Raw genomic sequence first — 16,898 nt, forward strand, 5'->3', positions numbered from 1 at the left:
ACAGAATTCCCAGACTCTGACTTGGTCTCAAAGCCATGAGCACATGAATTAGGATTGACCTCTGCCCATGGTTTCTTAGAAAATAGAACCTAGAACAGTGCAGCACAGTTCAGGCCCTTCAGCCCACGATGTTGTTTCGAACTTTTATCCTAAACCCAAGGACGATCTCACCTCCACTACCTTATATCCATATGCTTATCTAATAGCCGCTTAAAATCCCCTAACGAGGCCGACTCCACTGCACTCTCCGGCAATGCATTCCACGCCCCAGCCACTCTCTGAGTAAAGAACCTACCTCTGACATCCACCCTATATCTACCTCCACTCACTTCAAAACTATGCCCCCTCATAATAGCTAACTCCATCCTAGGAAAAAGTCTCTGGCTGTCATATCTGCCTATACTTATGATCATTTTGTACACCTCTATCAAGTCACCTCTCATCCTTTGTTCTGAAGAGAAAAGCCCTCGTTCTCTCAACCTTTCTTCGTAAGACCTTCCCTCCATTCCAAGCAACATCCTGGTAAATCTCCTCTGCACCTTTTCTAACACTTCTACATCTTTCCTGGAATGAGGTGACCAGAACTGGACACAATACTCCAGATGTGGCCGAACCAGGCTTTTGTATAGCTGGAGCATAACTTCACAGCTCTTGAAATCAATCCCTCTATGAATGAAAGCTAACACACCACATGCCTTCTTGACAACTCTATCCACCTGACTGGCAGCTTTCAGGGAACTGTGGACATGAACCCCGAGATCCATCTGCTCCTCCACACTGCCAAGAATCTTTCCGTTAACCCTGTATTCTGCTTTAAAATTTGTCCTTCCAAAATGAATCACTTCACGCTTTTCAGGGTTAAACTCTGTCTGCCACTTCTTAGCCCCGCTCGGCATCCTATCAATGTCCTTTTGTAACCTGGAACAGCCGTCCACACTATCCACAAGTCAAATCACCTTCGTATCTTCCAAAAACGTACTAATCCGCCATTCCACTCCTACATCCAAATCATTTACCAAAATCGTAAATAGAAGAGGACCCCGAACAGACCCTTGAGGTACACCACTCGTAACTGAGCGCCATGTTGAATATTTTCAGTCAACTGTCACCCATGTCTTCTATGGGTCAGCCAATTCTGAATCCAATCTGTCTCATTTCCCCCGTCACATGCATCCTGACTTTCTGCATGAGCCTGCCATGGGGAACCTTATCAAACGCCTTACTTCAATCCATGTATCCCACATTCACTGATCTACCCTCATCCATACGTTTGGTCATCCCTTCAAAGAATTCAATCAGATTTGTGAGGCATGATGTACGCCTCACAAATCCACACTGGCCATCACAAATCATACTGTGCCTATCCAAGTGATCATTAATTCTGTTTCTTACAGCCCTTCCCATTAATTTGCCAACCACTGACATAAGACTAGCTGGCCTGTAATTTCCAGGGTTACCCCATTCCCTTTTTTGAACACATGAATAATATTCAAACTTGTCATTCAAAGCTAAAAGATAGCACTAGACTGCATCCTGCTTTTTGAAGCAGATATTGAGTGAAAGTAACTTGCTTCCACCAGTCTGTACATCAGTGCTGTGATCATACTCGAACGTTCATTGGGGATCCTCAATTCCCAAAGCCTCACAGGCCACCAGTCCATGGGAGGCTGCTCCATTCAACGCAGTTGCTGAGCCATACATTCTACAGAATGTAATGTAAACAGGACCAGCCACTCTCCATTTGGAAACATGCTGGAGTTAAGCTCTCGATCTACTTCAAACAAATAAAAACCAAACTTTGCGATAGAAAGTTTGCATGTGCTATACATTTCCAGCAGCAATGTAGACAGGGAGGTGTGAGGTCTACTATGCAGGAGAGGCACTCAGCACATTTAGCACCTTGCTTTTCAAACTGCACTTCATGAACCCAACGTCAAGGAGATCACAGCAGATTCAGAATGGATCCACAAAGGAATGAGCTTCCTGTATGAGGTAACCCAAAAGCACATTGTTTCTGTCGCTGCACAGCAATAAGAAAATGTTTACTGTTAACAAAATCTGGCCATTTTTCAATGGGCTCCAACGCTGTTATTCAACAAGTACAAAGACTAATCCCTCAGAGTAACAAACTGACAGAATTCTGCCAATCTGTGATGAGTGTGTCTTAAGATATAATCTCAGATACAATCGTGAACTTTTAGAGTATATTTTATTGTCATTTTCACAGAGAAATATTTCCAGGATTTGCACTTGTGCAGGAGGTCAAAGGTCAGTCAGCAATTCTATCATCGACCAGTTGTCAATTCTGATCGTTTTCTGGATCCAATTCCCATCCTGCACTGATTGGACGTGGCAGCTGATCAATTGATGAATGAGAGTGATCGGCCATCACTGATGATGTCATTTCCTGCTCAAGAAAATAAAGGGCTGCTGCTCGAGTATAAAAATTGTCCCAAGAGAGCGATGTTTATGATCATCTTTCTAAGTTTGTTATTTGATTTTGGAGGGAAAGGAAAGCTATTTTCTTCATAAAATGGCCTCCCAGATCAGTCAGAACTATCACCAGGATTGTGAAGCTGCTGTCAACAAGCAGGTTAATGTGGAGCTCACTGCCTCCTATCTCTATCAGTCTTTGGTGAGTTTTGTCTTGATGGAGTTGAAATTAAATCTATTCTGCAAAAATGAGCTGATCCTCTTGTTTCTAATTAACTTCATAGTCTTGTAGATTTGAGGAGTTTAAGTTTGCACCTTTAAAAATCATTTTGGGATAAATGTAATGCCCTTTGGTGACAATGGATTTTGATATTGATGTGCAGTATCTAATTCACCAGCTGGGATTGAGTGATAGATGGAGGGCAAATTGTTCTGTCAATTATTTTACAATTTACTGCCAGGTCTCTGCCTGGTGGTAACTGTTGTTTTCCTCCCCAGAATTGACCAAACTTTACTAAAATTAGATGTAATGGTGTTGGGAGTTGTAGGCACCCCTTGGCTAGTCATCCTGTAACATTTTAATTTACCTTGATCACACTTAATTTGTGCTCTGATCCTAAATACACATGCCAGTTTCCATTCTGTGATGGAGAATGATGGCAGTGACTGGCTTCTCTGAGCATATGCACTTGTAACTTGCATTGAGGAGGCCTCAGATGTGGACTAGTTGGCTTTCTGCATTCTCAGTTCATGAATGGACTGTTAGTGGCCAGGAAGTCACTTGTTGTCCATTCCTCCAATAGATCAATACCCTCCTGTGAGTGCATGCACAGGGTGTCTGGAATAACCTGAGGTCTTCACTTCACCAAAAAAGGTGAAGAATTGGAGTTTCAAATTCCCACGGTATGGGAAATGGTGCCTTTCTCCAGGGAGCACTGTGCCTATGGCCTCTCAAAATGGCAGGCTATAATGGTTTGTAAATGTTGAAGCAGCTTTTGAAGGCTGCTAGATAACTGGTAGATAGTGGACACTGGGAGTGCATTCACTCACTCCCTTCAATGAGGTGGGCTGCTCTGTCCTGCATAGTGTCTACTTTGTGCATGTTGCAGCTCCACTTCTTGGGAAAAAGGGAGAATATTCATCCCTCCATGGGGCTTATGTCTGAGAAGCATTCTCTTCCCACTCTGAGGATGAAATCCCTGTACCCTTCCCTTTAGCAGGTGGGAACAGCTATCACCAATAAGCCTGTTGGGTCTTAACTGTTAGTGGTGTCCCATATCAATTGGGCAGCATGTGCCCAAACAACCTACTATTGTATATCTGTGAGATGCAGCTACCCAAGAAAAGCCAGAGAAATTTACATGACTGTTTTTTGACAAAAGAAACTTCTCAGCCTGATCAGTTGGAACTAGATAACCTGCTCTAACAAGGTGTAGAGCTGGATGAACACAGCAGGCCAAGCACCATCAGGGGGAGCAGGAAGGCTGATGTTTTGGGCCTGGACCCTTGAGAAATGGGGAGGGGAAGGGGTCCCTGAAATAGGAAGGGGTGGGGAGGTGAATGGATGAGGGATAAAGAAACAGGTGGTGAGGAGACTCCGGTCTGAGGTAAGGATGGAGCCAATCAAGTCAAGTGAGTTGAGTAGGCCTGTCCGTGGAGGTGGGGATGGGATTTGAGGTGGCGGGGGTCGGCGGGAGGTTGGGTGGTGTGGGGAAGTAGGTGGGAGGAAGGACGGACCAGTCGGGGAGGTGGGAACTAGCTGAGCTGTGATTGGGGGAAGGGAGATCTTTCAGCTTAAGTCCTCACTGATACCATTGGGCTGCAGGGTTCCCAAGCAGAATACAAGGTGCTGTTCCTGCAACCTTTGGGTGGCATTGGAGGCCCAGAATGAACATCAACTGTCCCCTCCTGCCCCTCTGAAGGGGAAGTATTTTGTGACTGGGAGGTGCAGCTGCTGGTCACGAGCCCAGCATAGGCACTCCACAAAGTGGTGTCAAGCCTCTGCTCGGATTTCCTGATGTAGAGGAGGCCACATTAGGAGCAGTGGATACAGCATACCTCACTGCAGGTGTGTAGGTCCACTTCGTCTTGATGTGGAAGGTCTTGGGGCCTGGGATGAGGGGAGGTGTAGCACAATCTGTGTGGCAGGAAAAAAGCCCTGGCTAGTGGAATGTACAAGGGAATCAGTGGTCTCTCCAGAAGGCAGCTAAGGTTGGAGAGGTAAAACATGTCTTTGTCAGATTGTAGATTGTATAAGTGCCAGAGGATGATGCACTGGATCCTGGCATTGAGGTGGTACTGAAGGATGAGAGGATTCTGTTTTGGTTGTGTGAGGGATAAGATGCAAGACCGGTTGTGTTTATCTTCCACTAAAGGGAAGTTACGCTCCCTCGGAAAACGAGGACATCTGGGATGCCCAGGAGTAGAATGCCTCCCCTCGGGGCTGGAGGTGAAGGAATTGGATTAGGGGATGGCGTTTTCCTTCCACAGGAAGGTGGGTAAGGTGTATTCTAGGTAGCTGTAGGAGTCAGTAGGTTTGAAATATATCAAAGATTGATAGACAAACTTAAGGTTGAGGTAGAAGGCTCTAATGAATTAGAGGAACCGTTCAAGCTCCTTTGTGGGATGTAATGGAGGAAGATGTGGAGTTTATGGCCCATCTCCCTGTAGAAGGATTGTTCCACAAATCCTAACAGAAGCAGGCACAGCCTGGGCCCATGCAGGTACCTATGGCCACCCCCTTCCTCTGTAGGAGGTGGGAGGAATTGAAGGAGAAGTTAGGGGTGAGGATGAGTTGGCTAGTGGACAAGGTTGTTGGTGAATGGGGACCAGTCAGACCTGCAGGATGAGAGAAGCAGAGGGCCTTAGGCTATCTCCATGGGGAATGGATGAGGTTGGAGGCTGTGGCTGGGAGGTCATCTCCAGTGAAGTTGTAAATGGACTAGGAGATGGTTTGGTGGTCAGGGGTGGAGTCATGATCAAGGGCGGGGTGGTAGGAGGTATCGGCTGCTCTTCCACACAAGTAAATGTGGCACTCCAGCTCCTGGCATTTCCTTAAACCCTGTTCAGTCACAAACTTCATCCAATTCTGATGGTGCTTAGAGTGGAAATGCTCTTCTCTCTACAGACAAGAACAGGCATGGTCAATTCACAGGTTTTGGTCAAGGAATTTCAAGTTTGCCTGGTTACCAGGAGGAGGCGAGGGTTGTTTTTGATGATCCTTGAACTGGAGCCACTGGCTAATTGGACAATGGTTCTCATCCACCTTGATGTATTTAAAAAAACATGTCATGTTTATTGACTTCTCAATTTGATTGAAGGCTAAACCAGTCATGTCTGGCACCAATTGCATGATGTTTAATGGTTGTAACTTGTTTTCTCCCAGATGTCCTACTTTGACCGGGATGATGTTGCCCTCCCCCATGTCTCCCAGTTCTTCCAAGATCAGTCCCAGGAGAAGCAGGAACATGCAGAGAAGCTGCTGAAATTCCAGAATCAGCGTGGAGGCAGAGTCCTCCTCCAGGATGTGAAGGCTGGTGTTGGGTTTTTGGGGTGGGGGGAGTTGGGTGGTAGAGAGTGGCTGCTCCTCAGGGATGGCACAGTGACTCGGTGTTTACCATGCATGCCTCAGTGCCAGGGATCCAAGTTTTGTTCTTGGTTCTAGGCTCCAGTGAACGACTGGAGTTTACTTGTTCTTGCCATGTCCACATTGGCTTCACGGTTCAATGACGTGTGGGTTAGAAGGATTGCCATTTAAAATGCAGGGTTACAGGAATAAGGTGGGATTGTTCACAGAAGGGACTTGTAGCGACGAACGCAGTGGCCGTACCTGCTGATCGGGGATGAATAAAACGATGTAGTGACCTTTGTTATTGTCACCATGTGTCAAATAGCCTGTTCCCATGCTGCAGAGATTCTGAAGCTTACCTGTCCTTCTCTCCATCCCCAGAAGCCAGAGAGGGCTGAGTGGGGTAACAGCCTGCAGGCAATGCAGGTTGCCCTGGATCTGGAGAAGAATGTGAACCAGAGTTTGCTGGATCTACACCAACTCGCCACAGCCCAGACTGACCCTCATGTGAGCTTTCCCACCTCCTCGTTCTGATCACTGCTAGGCCCTCAGGGCAACACCTCATTGGTCTTTTGTAGATTAAAATTCACTGGGATACTTTGATCACAATATCATATCTGAACAGTATGTTCATTTAATCAACATTAAAACAGCTCAGCAATGAGCTGAAATGGGAATTTGGATTCAGTACCACGAGTGATGTTGGCCACTGAATTCACTTTCAGGGCCACTTGCAGTAGAATGATCATTGTCTGTCACAGTTCAGCTCGGCTCCACTTCACAAACAACAAGGTGCATCTGGAATGTTACTGTCCTCCCTGGCGCAACATCTAGATGTCAGTGGCTTTTCCAGCTGTCGAGAGCCAGTTATGGTGGGGTCTGTTTCGCAGTGGGAATTCTGAAAATTTCCTGGATCATGCAAATGTACCAAGTTGCCATAATTCCTCTGTTGCAGCTGTGTGACTTCCTGGAGACCCACTATTTGGATGAGGAGGTGGAGATCATCAAGCAACTTGGGGACTACATCACCAACCTGAAGCGCCTGGGAGCCCCTGAGAATGGGATGGGAGAGTACCTGTTTGACAGGCTCTCCCTGGAGGACAGCAGTTAGTGTGGCCTGGAGTACTGTCTGCTTGGTCTGAATGCATTCCCCACTTCACCCTGGGCAATCTGTCTCCTTCCAGGGAGAAGGGACTTGTAGCAAAGAATGTAATGGCTGTACCAGCTGAATGCAAATGAGTAAAATGATGTGTTTATCTTGGTTCTTGTCCATCATTCAGACAGCTGGACGCTGCAGGTTCTCACCAATAGGCCTATGGGAAGAGATATCAGGCTCTGCTTTCTGCCCAGGTGCAGGAAACAGCTCAGCTGGGACTGAGATGAGTTCAACCTGACTCGTATCCTCCCAATGGGCCCTGACATGACCAGCATATTCTGTTTTACATTTGCTGCCTTTATCTCATGTGGACACAGCCTAAAGTTACTGGGAGCCGGTGAAGGTTCAAACCAAGGCCAGTACTGGTGGGCTGAGACCTACCCTGCCTTGTTACAGCCTACTGTAGTTGACAGCACTGAACAGTTCATTCCTCTTGTTGTGGGAGTTAAATATGCTGCTACCCTGAAGGGATCTTGGTGTAATTACCCTTAGCCTCGAGTCAATTCTCCTAGGAGCATTCTGAAGCTGGCCTAATGTGGCTTTTGTCAGTTTACTTTCTCTGACCTGTTCCAACACCTTCATTGCTTTTCTCACCCCTCCCACCACCCCACTCCTAGCAATAAACTTCCACCCTGCCAGTCTACAGCTGGGAAAATTCAGCCCCAACATTGACAGCACCCATATTCCATGGAGTTAGCTCAGGAAATTATCTTGAACTGTTACATGCTCATGTTTGAGCTCAATACCACTTCGAGCACCATCACTGTGTCTTTTGGAGTAACACAGCAACACTGGTGGTTCAATGCTGCCATTTGATTGGCTCTTGCTGCTAAAGCCAGCATTGAGCACACTAAGCTGCTCCCTTGGTTCCTCTGTGCTTCACACACGCTGAGGGTTACTCCTGATGAAGGTAGATTTCACCCAATCACATTGAAGCATCAGTGCGACTTGGAGAGGAGACCGTGAGATGCTGACTTTCCTGTACGACTGCTTCTTCTATCTTTTTGAGGTGTCAGAGAGATGATGGGTTGAGGAGGGGGTGATCAGAGCCAGCCTGGGGATTGTTCCAGGGAGTTGTGTAGCGAGTGCACACTGCAGCCTTCACTGAAGGTGTGGGTCGTTCAGGCACTGAATGTATTTGTTCCACTACATAAAGTGTTTTATTTCAAATAATCTTGAGTCTTGGCTGTAGAATCTGTGAATCCGTGCAGTGCAGGAAGAGTTTGTTCAGCCCATTTAGTCTGCACTGATCCTCTGTCCTCTGAACAGCATCTTGTTCAGACACACCCTGTCTTCTTGCCCCCATCTTTCTATCCCACAGCCATTGCAAAGTAAACTGCATGTCTCTGGACTGTGGGAGGGAAGGAACCCACACAGACACGGGGACGATGTGCAGCCTCCTCAGAGTCGCCCATGACTGGAATTACATGTGGGTCCCGGGCACTATGCAGCAGTAGTGCTCATCAGTAAGATACCATGCCCCCGAAAGTAACAAAAACAGGAGCGGGTGGTGAGGAAAGTAAAGCAAGCTTTTCCTTTATAAGATGAGTTCCCAGATCAGTCAGAACTATCACCAGGATTGTGAAGCTGCTGTCAAAAGGCAGATTAATGTGGAGCTCACTGCCTCCTATCTCTATCAGTCTTTGGTGAGTGCTGTCCCTGTGGGGTTAAAACTTGATCTATGTAGTTGAAGTAAATGTTTTCTCTTGAATTTAATTAACTGGACACTCTCTCTTTGTAGATTGAGTTTTGTAGTCCTTTCCTAAATATTAATTCAGGATAAGGGCAACGTTACTATACCAATGGGGTTTGATAATGATGTACTCTGAAGCTGGGTCCCAGTTGGGCTTCAGAGATATGTGGAGGATGAAGTGTCCCTGGAGATATTTACCAGTTTGGTGTTTGAATTGGCAGTAGGTGTCATTCCCTCTAAGATTACCAAATGTTGGTAGGGTTACTTCAGAAAGGTATTATATTGATCATACTGTGGGACTAGAATCACCCACTGGCTAGTTACCCTCTTTCTGACAGGTTTAAGTATCTGATTTTATATTTGCTTGCTTTTGTGGTGATACTTAAATATCAATTCTGATATTGACAATGATAATTCCCTATTGCAGTCTGCTGTGGCTAATCTGAGCAAACCTACTTGAGGTTAGGCTGTGAGTGACTGGTATCTGACTTTTTAAAGTAGATCTCAGCTGAGGCCTGCTTGGCATTTTGCACTCCCATCATGAGATGGGTGTGGCCTATCCCTGAACCTGTAGAAAGTTGATCTGCTTTAGTGTGTGGCGTGTTGAAGCTTCTGCAAACCATGTTTGCCTCCTGCCCCCTCACCCACACCCTGCATCCCCTCTAGCTGCTGGCGTCTGAGATTCATGGTCCAGTCTCTATGCCATCCTGATAGGGAACAAACTGTCCCCTTTAGCCAGGTGGCAGTGAACCTGTAACTTTCCAATGGGTAGAATGTTTCAGACAGTAGGAACAGCAGATGCTGGAGAATCTGAGATAACAAGGTGTAGAGCTGAATGAACACAGCAGGCCAAGCAGCATCAGAGGAGCAGGAAGGCTGATGTCTTGGGGCATGACCCTTCTGAAGGTGGGCCTAGGCCCAAAACAGCAGCCTTCCTGCTCCTCTGCTTGGCCTGATGTGTTCATCCAGCTCTACATCATCGTATCTCAAGGGGTAGAATGTGTTTGGAAGTTGTGTTGAAGTAACCTTGGTGAGTGCTGCAGGGGACCTGGTAGATAATTCTCCCTGAAAGGAGGTGGTGAATGCAGTCCCCATGAAGTGGGCTGCACTGTCCTGGATGGTGTCTGCATCTTGAATGTTGTAGCTCCACCTCCACAGACACATGGAGAATCTTCTTCACTCTGAGCTTTTGTCTGTTAGAAAGAAGATGCCTCATGACAGATGGATGAAGCCCGTATAAACTCCATTTGGGAGGTGGGTACAGCTTTCATTGGTGAGCCAGTTGACGGGTTTTAATTACTGACTAGGGTCCCAATTCCCTTGGGGAACACGTGTGCCAATTATAAAATCCTTCCTATTCTCTCCTGCCACAGCTTGTTCCTACCCCGTTAAACAGACAAGAAATTTTGTTTGACTGCTTCTACATGAAGACAATAACTTCCCACCAGGCTTCCTCGACAACAAAACTCTTAGCTCCTGTTTCAAATATCAGAAGAATAGCCCTTCATAAACCTCAAGGCATTGGATTGTGAATATCTCGGTTCGGAAGTGAGTCACATGTGGGTGGACAAACAACAGAACGGTGCCAGCTGGGATAAGCCAAACTTTGTTGTCCAGCTTTGTGTTAACTAGTGACGTTAGATCAGCCATTATCTGTAGATACAGGTCACATTGGTTCTTTCTCTCCAATGTTTGACCTTCCCTCAGTTTGATTCAATTTGTTTTGTTCATGTGACCCTTGTTCTCCCCCTTCTGGATGTGAGTGCACTAATTTTAGTGTGCTATAAACTATAACTGCAACAATCCAGAGGCAGTTACTGGGTAGGTTTTCCTTTGCACTATCTTGTTGTCGCTTTCTCTCATTCGCCTCTATTATATCTTGTAGTCATAAAATATACCGTACATTCAATCTCCCTGGTTTTGAGGCCACAGAAACCTTGCTTCCTCCTGGTTATATTGTTACAGCAGTGTCTAACATGTATTTCCATGCCAGCCCCAAAGGAGCAATAGTGTTACAGCTCCCCTACTCAAGTATAGCCTGCACTCCAGCTCCTGGTGCTTGTTTCAGCTGTTTGTTTGGCACTAATATTGTCCAATTCTAATGAAGGTTCGTGAGTGCAAACATGGCTGGATACAAGAAGAGCTATAATGCTGTGCCAGGCAGCCTGAGCAATTTACTGTTTGTTTTAAGCCAAACTTTTGCCAGTTTCCAACAGGAAATTGGGATTGTTCTGTTTGATCCCAGTTGAAGGATCTGCTGGACAGCTGGACATCATTGGGTTCTCAAACATGTTCACATACCAGGCAGTTAGTTTGCTGCAGAAGGCTGAACTAGAATTTGGAGTCAGTGCTGTGTTTAATGGGCTTTAACATGTTATCTCCCTTCCAGATGTCCTACTTTGACCGGGATGATGTGGCCCTCCCCCACTTCTCCAGGTTCTTCAAAGATCAGTCCCGGGAGAAGCAGGAACATGCAGAGAAGCTGCTGAAATTCCAGAATCAGCGTGGAGGCCGAGTCCTCCTCCAGGATGTGAAGGTTGGAGTTGGGTGGGAGGGTTGCAGCTGTGGAGGAGAGAATGGCAGCTCTTGTGGTGCTGCGTCCTGTTGGGATGTGAAAATCCTATTTTGGCCTGGCTTCCCTGTTTGATTTCTTTTGAAGGCAGTTTCTAAACAAGCCCTATTGTCCACCATGTCTATGCTGCCCACAAACATCAAACTAGATTAACACAATTTCCTGCACTTAGTCCACAGCCGACTATCTTCTGGCATGAAGAAGTTGTTGAGATTAGGCTTCAATGTTGCTGGAGTAACTGCCTCCACTGACCCCACAGGTAATGCATCCCATACCTCTCCCACCCTCGACTGGGTGGGTGGGTCCTCCAATCTCCTCAAACCTGTGCCATCTGGTCTTCATGTCTGCCATGGGGACTGTGTATTGTCCATCCTCCCTGATCTTCCACACTTCCATCAGATCACCATCCCAGGCTATCCAACCTCCCTCTCATCATTGTATTTTTGTTGTCTTTTTTTGCTTCCATCTTGGGCCAACATCCTGATGACCCTCACCTGTACCCCCTGCAGTGCCACCTTGTCCCTCTGATGGTGGTTCTGGTCACCACACTACATTCCATCTTTGGTCTGGACAATGCTGCCATGTTTGTGGCAAGACTCATCCTTTCTACTGAGCCCCAAATCATGGAGACCAGCATCATGTCAGCCCCTTCCCCACTCTGTCTACCTTTGCTGAACCTTGAGGGATGGACTTGGGCATTTGTTGCTTGTCCCTTTTACTGTAAGCACATTGCTCCCTTCAATGAATTAAATAGTAGTGATGTCTGATCATCCTGCTCAGACATGGATGAAGCCACCAGCACAGGTGAGACATAGATGCCTGGCCTGCAAGGTGCAGATTGGTACTCTACCTCAAGAGCCCTTGAGACTAAGGTGTCAATGTCCTGATCTAAACGCCAAATGGGCACTGGTGCAAACAGTTGAACTTTGTGTGAAATAAATCCCTAGCCCACAATGACTTCATGCTTCAGATCAAGGATAAATGGAGCAAAGTGAAGTCACTTCACAAGTAATGAATGTGGGTTTTAGGGGTGGCACAGTTGCTCAGTGCCAGGGACACAGGTTTAGCTCTGGCCTCTGATGACTGGTGCTTACATGTTCAGGTTTCTTCCTACAGTCCAAATATGGGCAGGCTGCGTGAAGTAGCCATGGGGGAATTGCAGTGCGAATGGCTCAGGTAAATCTGAGATCTTCTTCAGAAGGTTGATTGCAGACTCAATGGGCTGAATGGCCTGCTCCCATGCTGCGGCGAGTCTCTGATTCTGAAGCTTAACTGTTCCTGTTTCCATCCTCAGAAGCCTGAGAGGGATGAGTGGGGTAACAGTCTGCAGGCAATGCAGGTTGCCCTGGATGTGGAGAAGAATGTGAACCAGAGTTTGCTGGATCTACACCAACTCGCCACAGCCCAGACTGACCCTCATGCAAGCTTCACCTCTTCATTCTCATCACTGCCATGCCTCCTCAACTTCATTGGTTGGTCTTTGTGGAGTGGAAATTCACAGACGTAACTTTGTCCAGATGCTACATTGTACCTTTGTCATCATAATTATGATGACAATGTTAAACTGCTCAACACCGAACTGAAATAGGAATTTGGATTACAGTCTAGTGGGAATGCTGATGTGATTTTTGGCTGCTGAATTGGGGATTGTTGCACTATACAAGACAACTTGGAGCTCTTTAAGAAGGTGAGATGAAGCAGCTGAAATGTCCTCACTGGCACAAATTCTCCACCTGTTAGCTAGATTTTCAGGGATGTCTAGAACTAGCTATGGCTCAGTCTTTTTCAGTAGGAATTGTGAAGTTGTCTTGGATAGTATAAATGTACCAAGTGTCATATTCCTCTGTTGCAGCTGTGTGACTTCCTGGAGACTCACTATTTGGATGAGGAGGTGGAGATCATCAAGCAACTCGGGGACTACATCACCAACCTGAAGCGCCTGGGAGCCCCTGAGAATGGGATGGGAGAGTACCTGTTTGACAGGCTCTCCCTGGAGGACAGCAGTTAGTGTGGCCTGGAGTACTGTCTGCTTGTTCTGAATGCATTCCCCACTTCACCCTGGGCAACCCGTCTCCTTCCAGGGAGAAGAGGCTTGTAGCAAAGAATAATGGCTGTACCAGCTGAATGCAAATGAATAAAATCATTTATGATCTTGCTTATTGTCCATCATTCAGAGCACTGGATATTTTGGGAAATGTCTTATTGAGCTTGAAGGCAGTTCTCTTTCTGTAATTTGGCTGACCCAATTACTAATTGGACATGAAAACAACCTTTCAATGGATGTATTTACTCACTCTCGATCATTGCACAGTAACTAGACGGACTTCCTTTTTCTCATGACACAGGAGACTCGAGACTTTCCCCTCTAAGTAGGATGAGGTTGGTGTTTCCCCAATTGTGGGGTGGAAAATCTTCCAGAGGTCAATTAGTACACTTCTGGATACTCTAGGTTCAATTGTCGATCAGAACTTGTCTTCCTTTTTGAGACAGGAAGTTCCCGTACCTGCTCGAAGGGATAAACCAGACGCCCATTCCATAGGATGTGGGATATCTACGTTCAATGCCAGGTTTCCCTTCCTGCAGCCTCCCCTCAGTCACCACGAGCAATGAGATTTGTCACTCGGACGATAATCTAATGGGAAGACAAGTCTGTGATTTGGAGGCTGGATCAGTTGACAAAATGCTGGTGGAAGTAGATATATCAAGTTCTGCTCTAAATCCAGTTGCAGGAACCAGCTAAGTTAGGAAAGACACAGGCTTGACTCATCTGGTGTAACCTCCCCAGTGAGGCCCTACCATGACCAGTATTTTCTATTCTCAGCATTGTTGTTTTTGGTCTCCTGTGGATGTAGCCTAGGGATCTTGGAGCCGGTTATGGATCAAAGCAGGACCAGCACTGGAGGCCTGTGACCTTCTCTTTCTCCCCATCTCTTGTTCCAGCCAACTGCAGTTGCACCCCCTACCCGGTTAAATCCCTCTTGACATTTCTGAGGGACGGTGGCTGGACTCACTGTGGGTTGGCTTTTTCATTCCTCCATCTGAGTAACATAGACCGCTCCATCTTTGCTCAAGAAGGAGTCAGTTCACACTGGGGCTGAGCTTTTCCCAAGAGCAATCCAAAATTGTCTTTACTGTGGCATCCTCCCCTTCTTCCTCCTCCTTTCTCCACCACACCCCACTTCTCTCCCAGCATTCACTCCAACAAGCTGCCCAGCCCAGATCTGGGAAAACTCAGCCCAACCGTTCACAGAAGCCACATACCAAGAGGTCAGCTGGAATTCCCCTGATCTGTATGGGATTACAATGTCTGCTCTCGATGCTAACAACAGGAAGTTTTAGTTTTTGCTGTAGAATCCCTCAATGCGGGCAGATGCCATTCAGCTCATTAAATTTGTAATGACCTACTGAGCAACCTCCTGCTGGGGGACACCCTATTCCCTTAATCCCACATTTCCCATGGCTAATCTAACAAATCCGAATGCCCCTTGTCACTGTCAGCAATTATCTTTGCCAATCGACCTAATCTGCAGGCCACTGGATTAGGGGAGGGAGTCGGAGCAGATGGTGGAAACCCATGCAGACACAGGGAGAATGTGCAAACTCCACTCATGTTGCCAAAGGCTCGAATTGAACCAGAGTCCCTGTGGCTGTGACGTATCAGTGCTCACCACTGAGCCCCCATCACGTCCAAAAGTACCAAACAAAAGGGGGAGGCAGTTGCACAGTCATCAAGTCGTACATCATGGAAATAGACTCTTCTGCCCACACAGTCCCTACACACCAGGTTTCCAAAACTCTGTAGTGCCATTTGGCCCATCTTCCTCGAAGCCATTCCTTCCCCCATAAGTGTCCAAATGTCTTATCAAAGTGGTAATTATACGTCTATTTTATTCTCATTTTCAGCTTGATAAACTTATACAATTTGTTCTTGCACAGGAGGTCAAAGGTCATTCAGCAATTCCATCATCCACCAGTTGTCAATTCTGGTTTCTGGATCCAATTCCCATCCTGCACTGATTGGACGTGGCAACTGATCAATTGATTAACAAGAGTGATTGGCCATCACTGATGATGTCATTTCCTGCTCAAAAAATGAGGGTCTTCTCCTGGAGTATAAATAGAGCCCAATGGCATTGCTATTTTAGGTGTAGCTGATTTTCTTTCTATATTTATAATTTGGTTTTGTTGGATAAGGAAAGCTGTTTCTATCACAAAATGGCCTCCCAGATCAGTCAGAACTATCACCAGGATTGTGAAGCTGCTGTCAACAAGCAGATTAATGTGGAGCTCACTGCCTCCTATCTCTATCAGTCTTTGGTGAGTGCTGTCCCTGTGGGGTTGGAGTTACTTCTGTTATGAAGTGAACTGTTTTTTTTAAAACAAACTAGATTAATACTCTTGTATAATAAAATGTGAGGCTGGATGAACACAGCAGGCCAAGCAGCATCTCAGGAGCACACATTTAGCTTTTGTGCTCCTGAGATGCTGCTTGGCCTGCTGTGTTCATCCAGCCTCACATTTTATTATCTTGGAATTCTCCAGCATCTGCAGTTCCCATTATCTTTAACACTCTTGTAGACTTGTTTGTTTTTTTTGTATCTCTCTTAGCTATTTCTTGATTCAGCGTAAATGTGGTGACAATGGGATATGATACTGATATGCAGCAACTGAGGCCCCAGTTGTCTCAATGATATATGGAGGGTGAAGCATCTTGTGATTTATCTTAGAATTCCTTTTAGGGCTGTGATTGCCTATAACTGGCTGTGGCTCTCCATAATTTTCTAAACTACTGTCAAGCTTTGATCCAGATAACCATTGGCTAACTACCTTTTTAAATCTGCCTTGATGTATCTGCTTTAGTTTTGTGCATGTAAATAAACAAACATACTGGTTTTGGTATTTACAATAAGGTGTTGTAGTAATTTGACAAATCAGATTTTTTTAAGCTGAACTCAAGTCCTTGAGGTTAGACAAGCTGCTCCCTGCTTAAGTAGGTCTCCAATATTATTTTGGCTTTCTGTGCTCTATATAATGAAGTGGGTTTGATCCATCACTTAACAACCTATAGAAAGTTGACTTGTTATAGGTGCCTGCCCCCCCCGACCCCCCCCCCCCCCCCCCAAAGGGGGCTGCTGGAACATGCTGAGGCTATTGACCCAGAGGTGAAGAAATAAATGTTCTTCCTTTACCATTTAACCAGATAAAGAAACAAACTGGCTCCTCCCACCATGTGGTGGTGCCCCTGTGCCCTTCCAAGGAGTAGAATGTGTTCAGAAGGTGTTGAGGTCCCCTTGGTGAGTGCTGCAGGGGACCTGGTAGATAATGGACCCTGAAAGGAGGTGGTGAATGCAGTCCCCACGAAGTGGGCTGCTCTGTCCTGGATGGTGTCTGCTTCTTGCACGTTGCAGCTCCACTTCTCCAGACACATGGAGAATATTCATCACTCTCTGGGCTTGTGCCTATTGGAAGGAAGTCC

The 16,898-nt window shown here is 46.3% G+C and overlaps 2 protein-coding genes across 2 annotated transcripts; both read left to right on the forward strand.

Annotated features, from left to right (window-relative positions):
- Window positions 1-2,533: 2,533 nt before the first annotated feature.
- LOC132206570 (ferritin, middle subunit-like) lies at window positions 2,534-7,112 on the forward strand. Its single transcript, XM_059640802.1, has 4 exons — window positions 2,534-2,635; window positions 5,819-5,965; window positions 6,383-6,508; window positions 6,957-7,112. Exons 1-4 carry the CDS (start codon window positions 2,534-2,536, stop codon window positions 7,110-7,112), a joined length of 531 nt encoding a protein of 176 aa, XP_059496785.1.
- Window positions 7,113-8,701: 1,589 nt separating this feature from the next.
- LOC132206425 (ferritin, heavy subunit-like) lies at window positions 8,702-13,430 on the forward strand. Its single transcript, XM_059640551.1, has 4 exons — window positions 8,702-8,803; window positions 11,240-11,386; window positions 12,717-12,842; window positions 13,275-13,430. The coding sequence occupies exons 1-4, from the start codon at window positions 8,702-8,704 to the stop codon at window positions 13,428-13,430; spliced, it is 531 nt and encodes a 176-aa protein (XP_059496534.1).
- Window positions 13,431-16,898: the final 3,468 nt, after the last annotated feature.

This window comes from Stegostoma tigrinum, chromosome 38 (genome assembly GCF_030684315.1).
Source record: "Stegostoma tigrinum isolate sSteTig4 chromosome 38, sSteTig4.hap1, whole genome shotgun sequence".
Taxonomy (NCBI): Eukaryota; Metazoa; Chordata; class Chondrichthyes; order Orectolobiformes; family Stegostomatidae; genus Stegostoma; species Stegostoma tigrinum.

Excerpts from the sequence above, each read along its gene's own strand:
- LOC132206425 (XM_059640551.1), top strand. The coding sequence starts at position 8,702 with ATGAGTTCCCAGATCAGTCAGAACTATCACCAGGATTGTGAAGCTGCT. Across the intron at positions 8,804-11,239 it reads CCTATCTCTATCAGTCTTTG|ATGTCCTACTTTGACCGGGA; the intron begins GTGAGTGCTGTC and ends TCTCCCTTCCAG. Across the intron at positions 11,387-12,716 it reads TCCTCCTCCAGGATGTGAAG|AAGCCTGAGAGGGATGAGTG; the intron begins GTTGGAGTTGGG and ends TTCCATCCTCAG.
- LOC132206570 (XM_059640802.1), top strand. The coding sequence starts at position 2,534 with ATGGCCTCCCAGATCAGTCAGAACTATCACCAGGATTGTGAAGCTGCT. Across the intron at positions 2,636-5,818 it reads CCTATCTCTATCAGTCTTTG|ATGTCCTACTTTGACCGGGA; the intron begins GTGAGTTTTGTC and ends GTTTTCTCCCAG. Across the intron at positions 5,966-6,382 it reads TCCTCCTCCAGGATGTGAAG|AAGCCAGAGAGGGCTGAGTG; the intron begins GCTGGTGTTGGG and ends CTCCATCCCCAG.